Source organism: Aythya fuligula, chromosome 9, assembly GCF_009819795.1.
Source record: "Aythya fuligula isolate bAytFul2 chromosome 9, bAytFul2.pri, whole genome shotgun sequence".
Taxonomy (NCBI): Eukaryota; Metazoa; Chordata; class Aves; order Anseriformes; family Anatidae; genus Aythya; species Aythya fuligula.
The window spans coordinates 5,027,336-5,036,041 of record NC_045567.1 but is presented as its reverse complement, the minus strand read 5'-3'; the positions used below and the strand labels follow the sequence as shown (position 1 = coordinate 5,036,041).

At 42.9% G+C, this 8,706-nt stretch overlaps 1 protein-coding gene across 1 annotated transcript; it reads left to right on the top strand.

Annotated features, from left to right (window-relative positions):
- The first annotated feature begins 646 nt into the window (after positions 1-646).
- Positions 647-2,064, top strand: KCNE4 (potassium voltage-gated channel subfamily E regulatory subunit 4). The gene is made up of 2 exons (XM_032193398.1): positions 647-710; positions 1,133-2,064. The coding sequence occupies exon 2, from the start codon at positions 1,159-1,161 to the stop codon at positions 1,648-1,650; it is 492 nt and encodes a 163-aa protein (XP_032049289.1). The 5' UTR covers positions 647-710; positions 1,133-1,158; the 3' UTR covers positions 1,651-2,064.
- The last annotated feature ends 6,642 nt before the right edge of the window (positions 2,065-8,706 follow it).

The following is an 8,706-nucleotide window of genomic DNA, read 5'->3' as shown; positions in this document are numbered from 1 at the left end:
CCAAAACCCCATCACTGCTGCTTGCATGCCTGAAGTGGGATGGCACCAGCACCCCTCCCTCCAGACCTCACTGCAGACCCAGCGCCCTGTTCTCCACAGCCCTGCGCCTCACGCAGAGTGGATCTGCAGCGTGAGATCCAACTCACCACTTTGTTCTGTGCACGCTTAGCGAAGCTCTGTCACCAGTCCCAGGCAAAGAAAATAACCTGTTTCCTCCCTTGTCTCCTCAGGGAAAACTGTGTGCATAGCAGGCATGTAAATAACATGAAAGAAGCTACTATAAAACCCAAATGCATATTTTCTATAATTTATGACCAACACAGGATAATGGCTTGCTGTTTTTTCCTGCTGCACAGTAGCTCCCGGGGCAGCAGGTCACACTTAGCAGTTGGGATGGCAGCGAAAGGAACAGATTTGGAAGGTGAAAGAGCCGCTGCTGAGCTGGTTAGGAAAGAGTAAAATCTGAATTCCCAACTCTTTTTCTTTTCACAGCTGTTAAGAGTTCAGTGGGTTGAACTGCAATCCTTCAAGTTCATCTGTTGACTCCAACACAAAACTATTATAAACTGTGCCTCTAAAACACGTGATGAAACATTTCTTGAGAGCTATTTATTCCAACTGCAGCAGAGGAAAGTTTTCAGAGCACCCGGCATTTGGGAGAGGAAAGGTCTCCTGAGCTTTGCAAAGGGAGGAATTATTTGCATACCGACGTAAGTTGCTTTTTGATTTTTTCCTGCACCATTCAGTAAAATAATACTTATAAGCTTTCTCCCCCTATGGAAACATGGTCAAATAGTACAAAACTATATTTAAGTGCCTGGAGACTCTTTCTATTTAGTTTTCTTTCTTCTTTATTTATGTGGATTGGGGGATTTATACTTCAGAATATTACTTGCTATGGTTTAATATTAAGTGTCTTATTTCCCTCTGATGTTCTCTTTATCTGGGTATCAGTTCATTCAGTAACAATATTACTGCAGAGGTATGACAGACAGCAAGCTTCAATCAGGTGTGTCCTGCAAGCCTGCAGTAACAAGTAATAAAGAATAGCTTGGGGGTATATTTCTTTAGATGTTTCTTTAAATCTTTGATCTGAAGTTTGATCTTTGTATCCACACCAATTCTCCCTCAGGCTTTAGCTGTGGTAATACGGTTTCCATGCTGAAGATGGACCATGCAAACGTGACCTCAGCCATGCTTAATGCTGAATCCCGCAACACAGAGAAGAACAACAGCAACGAGTATTTCTACATCCTGATCGTCATGTCTTTCTATGGGATCTTCCTGATAGGGATAATGCTGGGCTACATGAAATCCAAAAGAAAAGAGAGGAAGTCTAACTTGCTTCTGCTCTACAAAGATGAGGAGAGAGAATGGGGGGAAGCTGTGAAACCTCTACCAACCATATCGGGGCTGAAGTCTGTCCAGATCCCCATGATGCTGAACATGCTGCAGGAGAGCATGGTGCCATCCCTGTCCTGTGCCATCTGCTCGATGGAAGGCAGCAGCGTGAGCTCCGAGTCTTCATCCCCAGACGTGCACTTCACCATCCAGGAGGAAGTGCTGGATGCTGAGCTGGGGGAAGTGTCAGAAACACTCCTCAACGAGAGCAGCGAGGGCTCCGCAGAAAACATCCACAAGAACTCCTAGCACCTGCCGGGCTCCCTTGGTCAGCAGCTGAAGCATGAGTGGAGCTCCCACTAAGAACTTGTGGTTCATCTTTCCTGCTCTCCAGTAACTCCACCAGTATCTGTGCCCTGGGGCCCGAGGCTTTCCTGAGAGCTAGCAGGACAAGGAAGCAGTGGTACCAAGCTCCAAAATGTAACTTGCACATAATTGGGATGCTTAATGTTATTTTTTCCATTATTATTTCCTACAATAAGAGCTAAGAACAAGGAGGATATATATACATAGATATATATTTTCTGATGAGGTAACTATTCCTGGCATATCTCTGCATATTTCAGAATTCTGAAAATATCTGGGAAATGTTTAGAGAAGTTACCCTAGCACAAGAACCTGGCTGTAAAAGATGATGGTGATGCTCATTCACACAAAACTGTGATAGACTAGAATTACTTTTATTTTTATTTTATTTTATTTTTTTTTTCTATAACAAACTACACCCAACAGCAGATTTGTTCAATGGCCTCAAAGGCTGAAACTTTGTTGATGCTGGTGTTGAAGGAAGATTGATGCATGGCTGGAGATTGACTTTAGGCACAGAAAGAATGAAAGAGGGGAGCAAAAGAGGAAAGGAGACTCTGTATTTCCAGGACGTTTGTAAAGCCTAGGTTCAGATCCATGCCACTACATCTGTCTTTGCTTAAGTTGTACCTGTGCTGGCTGGTTCATGTATGCCAACTTCTGCTGCAAGCCACCTATTGACTCAGCTAATAGTAGGATTTTTTTTTTCCTTTGTATTTTTTAAAGACATGTACATTTGATCACTAAAGGCAAAGATCTATAAGTTAAAAAAAAATAAAAATCAAAAGATCTTTGTTACAAGGTGCAAGATCTAGAAAGGCTTGAACAAATGCTGCTCTTTTACATCCCTTGGCAAATGGGTGGAATTTGGAATAGAATTTAACCCAACAGGGGTGAAATCCTGGCCCCACTGAAGTCACCAGCAAAATCCTACTGACTTCAGGGGACAGGCACAAGATTTTGTGCTTCTCTGTTGTAGTCATATTCTCCATCTGAGGTCAGTAAAACTGTGCCCATTTACATCACTAAATAATCTGGCCTTTCTGCTCTATTTAAGCCAGTGTAGATAAACATTGCATTATGTCTTTTTTTTTTTCTTTTTTTTTTTTTTTTTTTCCATCTCGCATGTGACACATGCATTTCTCTAAAGTCATTAGTAACTAGTTTTTAAAACTACCACAAACTTCCCCCCCTAATTTAATGGTACTGTGGTTTTTCAAATGCTCGTGAACTTAGTTACTAAATTATTGCACTGTTAAAGGAAGTAATGTTAATATTGTAGCAATGTATGGTTATTTCAATCATACTTTATATTTTATAATAACTTATTAGTATGTTTGGATTAATTCTGAAGCATGAGGGCTAAAGAGCCTGAATCTACAGTGTTGCACAGCAGAAACGCTTGCAAAATGTCTCCAGATATTTCCTGTGTTAAAATAGCTCTGTGATTTATCCACTGGCATTAGAGCTCGAGAGACAGCTTGAAAAATGAGTGCTGAAGAGCAGGAACAAGCTGAGGCGAGAGTCTGCTGTCTGCCTGCCGTTTCGTTTCGGAGGGAGAAAGGTGCTTGGCTGGACGGGCTGATGCGGTGTGATGATCCTGCAGAGGTGCCCCCAGGCCGCAGAACAAAGGCTCCATTGTGCTCCGAAGGGGCCTGATCCAGTTCAGCCTGAAGCCAGCGGGAGTTTTTCCATTGACTTCAGTGAACTTTGGATCAGACCATATAAAGCTTTTTGGTAGATTTACTCCAAAAGGGGCTGTTTTAAGTTTTGAAAGAAGCCAAATTCAGTTTGGCACCTTGCCTGGAATCACTTGAATCCTGAAACTTTCCAAACGAGACTGACATGCGTGAGTTGTCACATTTTCCATTGCTTTCTCCTTCATCCTCCTACTTTGGTATAGATGTATTTGTATCTGTAAAAACCTGATGTATATAATTCTTAACATTGAGTTGTATATAATTGTCTCATGTATTTAAAGTTTATTGTTTCTACTGGCACTAATTTTTATTTAAATAAAGAAACACATTCCCTGGAAAAGTGTCCGTGTTTGTTCACAATTTCAAATAGATTTCAAGAAACGTGACTGAGCAAAATCACTACAGGATCTTTTTCTTAGCCTCTTTTGAAAGGACGCCTTGTGTTTGGCAGCACCACAGCATTGCAGGATGGTCACAGGCTGGGCTGGGCACTCCTGTGCTACCCAGGCTCTGTGCCGGGCAAATTCCTTGCTCCCAGCTCCTGCCCATCTGCAGGCAGGGCTGCAGTGATGCTGAGTCCTCTTGCAGAGACCTGAGACCTGGGGCTACTGCCTACCCGTTGAAGAGGCTGGCAAAACTGACAAGCTGCGGTGAAAGCTTTTTTTTTTTTTTTTTTTTCTTCACTGTAGCAAATTGTGTGGGATAGGGTTGAGGTTACTGCAAGTATCTGACATAGGTTGTTGTTCCCACTGACTTCCAGTACTTGGCCGTGGTACGTAGCTGGCTTTGCCACAAGCTGTGACCACGGGGCTCACTGCTGCTCTGTCATTTCCAGCAGCAGGGACAGGGGAGGATTCAGGATTCTGGCTCCCAACGAAGGGTGGAAGTGTTTAGAGGCAACTTTGCACTTCCCTATCTCCTTCAAGCTGTGACAGTATGGATGGGGTCACAGGCACTGGCTGAGACCTACTTGCATGGGGGGAATTTTAGACTTCAAAAATCATGTTGTTAGAAGGTTATATCTGCTCACTTTCCCACAAAACCTGTTCCCTTGTACTCTGCTCTCCTCACTCCCTCCCTATCAAATCATTCTGGAGCCTGCTCAAAAGCTTCTGTGGACGTAAAGCTACCCATCAGCTATGCAAGCAGCAGTGTAATCTCCTGGGACATCCACCATGTCCTGGAAAAGCAGGTCAGTAATGCTGCATCTTCCACATGTACCCACGCGGCTCAGTGTTTCCATTGCCACAATAATGAATCAAACCATGTCTGACAGCACTGGTGATAAGAAGGAAAAACAGAGGAAAATGTAAATTACAGCTCCACTTTGTGGATCAAAAAGCTATGTTATTCCAGCAGTTTCTTGTGTTAAATTCCCTGCTACAAAGGGAAACACCATTTGCTTTGGGGTCTATTTACACTGAAGTGAGCTGGTAAGCATGAACTTGTGACCACCGTGTCGTGGACTGCTATGGAGCTATCCTTGGCCTGTGGGGCTCAGAGAGTATACGTGATAGTTGGGCATGTATCCATTTACTAGGGCATTTCTCTTTGCCCAAATAAGTATTCTGATGGCACCAGGGGAAAAAAAAAATAAAATAAAAAAATCTTTAAAAGTTAATTTGCATGTGCAACTGAGTGTAATGATGTCTTGAAGACAGCCTGGTGTCCAAGGCTGTCAGGTCGTTAGTGCTCTGAAATAGAAGAAATGTTGCTAGCCTTGAAAAGCTATGGACAGAAAGATGAAAATTGCTCCCATTAAGCTTGTCTCAAAATCTGCTTGGCTACTAAGGAGAAAAAGGTGGTAATAACCTTTTTTTTTTCCTTTCTCAAAAATAATAGACATTTGCAGTGTGCTTCAGTAAGTTAAACCAGATTCACAGCTAATAGATCTTCTCTTGAAGGCAATGATAATTGATTGTAATTGAACTGAATTGGGATGGTTTTACTTTTACAAATGCACTTTCTTGAAAGAACACAGCAATTAGGCTCCCACTTCCTGGTAGTGCTGTGCCTCAAACACTTGCTGGAATAGTTAACACGTATCTCCTTTGATAGACCAGGAAACGTTGGCCACGTGTGGCGCACTCGTGTGGTTTATTTCCAGGACCTACTGTAAATACAAACCCTAGCTTTCAAGATCATTGCTTTGGAGTCTGCGATGGTAGCTGGCTGATTTTCAGTCCCAAAACCCACCAGTGGATGCCATACAGCTGTGCCAGTGAGGTTACTCATTCAACAGCTCAAACCTGCGGAATAATTGATGTGGAAATGCAGAACCTCTCCCTTCCCTGTGCACAAGGCCAGGGAAAGAGTTAAGCAGGGAGGGAAGGTTAACGAGGTAGAGAAGACTCCACTTTCCCAGGGCTGGAGTGCAAGTCACAGACCGTGGTAAGTGAGGCCAGGAGCCTCCTGTGTTTCAGCTCAGCTCAAAACCTCTCTCCCCAGCTTGGCCCTCTCACAGTGGGCTCCCCTAGATCTGTCTTTTTCTCATACATGCGCCCACACCTACCCAAACAATCAAATCAATTCTCACAGGGTTGGAAAGGAAGGAAGCAGATAAACTATTACTGTCAGTTCCAAGTCCTGAGTGATTGAAGTTGGACAAGAGTAGGTGTATTGCTCTAGGACAAGGAGCACACAAGTCCCCAAATGTGAGTGTCAGTCACTTTTATCACATCCTTTTAATCTTGGAGAAGATTAAACCACCCAGCTTTAATTTTCATCTCAGGATTTCCAAACCCCACAAAGGATGAAGATGGGCATGCTCACAGATGGCCAAAGGGGGTGCAGAGCAGTACACTCAATTGTGCCAGGTACAGTAATGCCAAAGCTGGACCAAGCTCTCCCGTGGCTGTTGACTTGCTCTTGTGTTATAATATTTTTGGACCTTGTTGTTCTAGTGGGAAGAATATTTATCCCTGAGTTCATGGTTGCATTTTAGATTTAGAATACATTTTTGGATCTGAGAAGAAAAAAAAAAACAAACACATTGTTTAAGATATTGTTGTTTAAAACACTGATCGTATTTGTCTGTGTATTTGGTTTATTTGATTTTGTATTCTTTCCATGTTCATGTACTGCTGCAGTTCCTACTGCACACAGCCAAAATAGCTGCAAGATAAGCCTTTTTGTATATTATCCCTTAAGTATATTGACACTTTTGTATCCATCTCAACAAAAGGAAGAAAATGAAAAATAATACAAATAATACAAAATCAATGCGAACCATGAGCACCAGTTTTCAAGTGGATTTTGTTTGTTTGCTTGTTTGTTTGGTTTGTTGGGCTTTGGTAGGGTTTTAGTTGATATGAGGCCAGGGTAGACTGAGGCTTTTCGCTGTCCCAGCAAGTGACTAAGAGAAGGAGGCTATATGGTATATATTACAAGCTGCTTTCCCATCCCTTTTCCTGGGTAACATGTTTAATTATCCTGCGATTCACTTGTTTATCAGATAATGCTATTTAAATTCCTGGCTGTGAGAATATGATGTGTTCTTGATAGACACGAAATGCCTGCGATTCTCAGATGAAAGAAATGATATAAATAAATAAATCTGCCCACGTAGGAACAATGAACTTTTTTGCCCTCCTTAATACCATTAGATGCTAAAGTAGCCACTGGCAACAAATGATGCTTGCTAGCATCTCTGACTGTCTGGAAGTGTGCAGCTCATCCCACTGGGCCTGCTTAGGTCAGCAGGAGCCATGGAGCAGGGCTTTTTTGCTTCACTGACATGAGAGAAGAGGTGCCAGTGCACAGGACAGCAGCCTGAGATATGAAAGACCAATTTCAGATCCCTCCCCTCCTCCAGGTTCACTGTGGTACTCTGGAAAATTGCTTGCTTTGGCTAATATTCTCCTTTATAAACTTTACAGAAGAGCACCTCTTTGCTGCCTAAGGCTGATGTAAAATAACTGCGTTGAGAATCTCAGGGTGCTGAGCTCTGACAGAAAGGGAGACAAGACAGATGACTTGTTTCTCTTTTCACTCAGAGAAGGAACCACAAAATACAAAGAACTTCCTCTGGCATGACCGCCAGCTGTTCAGCTGTGGCCAGCAGTTGATGTCTCCATCCCTTGCAGCTTACCTCCAAATGCAAGCCTGCTCTGGTGCTAGTCCCCAGCCTAGCCCTCCCTGGGACAGCTGTGCCTCATCCCAGCAATGAAAATGTTAGCTGCACAGCACAGGCAAGAGGATGTGAGACACGCAATGTTCACAAGGGATTCTGAATTCCATCCTAGAGAATACACAAAAGACCAGTCTTTCCTTCTCTTTAGGAAGAAATGTAAACTGTGTGCCTCTAAGGATGGATATCCCCCTGCTCGCTCTCTCTCCTCAGAACACGATAACCTGATCAAGGTCTCCTGTAAAATGGAAGAGTGAACAGAACTGCTGATTATTTTTTAATAAGAGGTATGGAGCTACAGAGTAGCAGATAGATTATCTTTGAATTTTAGACAAGCCCCAGTGTTATATCTTTCAAGACTTTAGTGGAGCATCATCTCGTCCTTTTCCTTCCAGATACATAATGCTACAAAGTGAAGCACTGCTATTGTCACTTCTGCCAGCAACAGCAGGCTAATGAGTGTCATTAACTGCTTTCCAGCCTGATGGCATTGTGCTCCTGCTGCACAGGGAAGCAGGGAACACTCTTGACACTTATGGCAGCAGGCAGCGGTGCTGGCACTGCTAAAAGCGCAACACCACCTGGATGCTCCTCCAGAAGTGACTTTCCACATGCAGCCCTGCAAGAGAGAGCTGTGGGAAGTCTTGGGTTGTACACGTGTACTGTGATTGTTGATTTTTATCAGCTGCATAGCATTTTACTCTAGAGGATGCTGATGATGACCTTTATATTTCTGTTGACTTTGGTTAAATGGGTGAATGTCATCTAAGAAATGACAGTGGGACTCATGGGTGATGTGATGGTAGCAGCTACCCATATTTACTGAGGAACTGCTCATCATGCTTTCACCAAAGGAAGAGCAGCAACAGCTCTGCCAAGTGCTTTCACTTGGGGTCAAGCTGATGAGTGTTAAACATAATTAACTTCAGTCACATCTAATTAAGTACCCTATGGACAGGATGTGTACCTCAAATTTTCACTGTGATTTTTTTTTTTATTTTTTTTTTTTGTCTGGTATTCAGTAAGCTGTTACAAATCAATGTGAATGAAAGACTGGATGAAAAGTGACTTGTGACTGCTGAGAGTTATTGCTGGTGAGATGAAAATGGCTGCTGACACAACTCAGCATCAGTAATGGTCACTGTGCTGCAGTGGCAAGAAAAAATATTG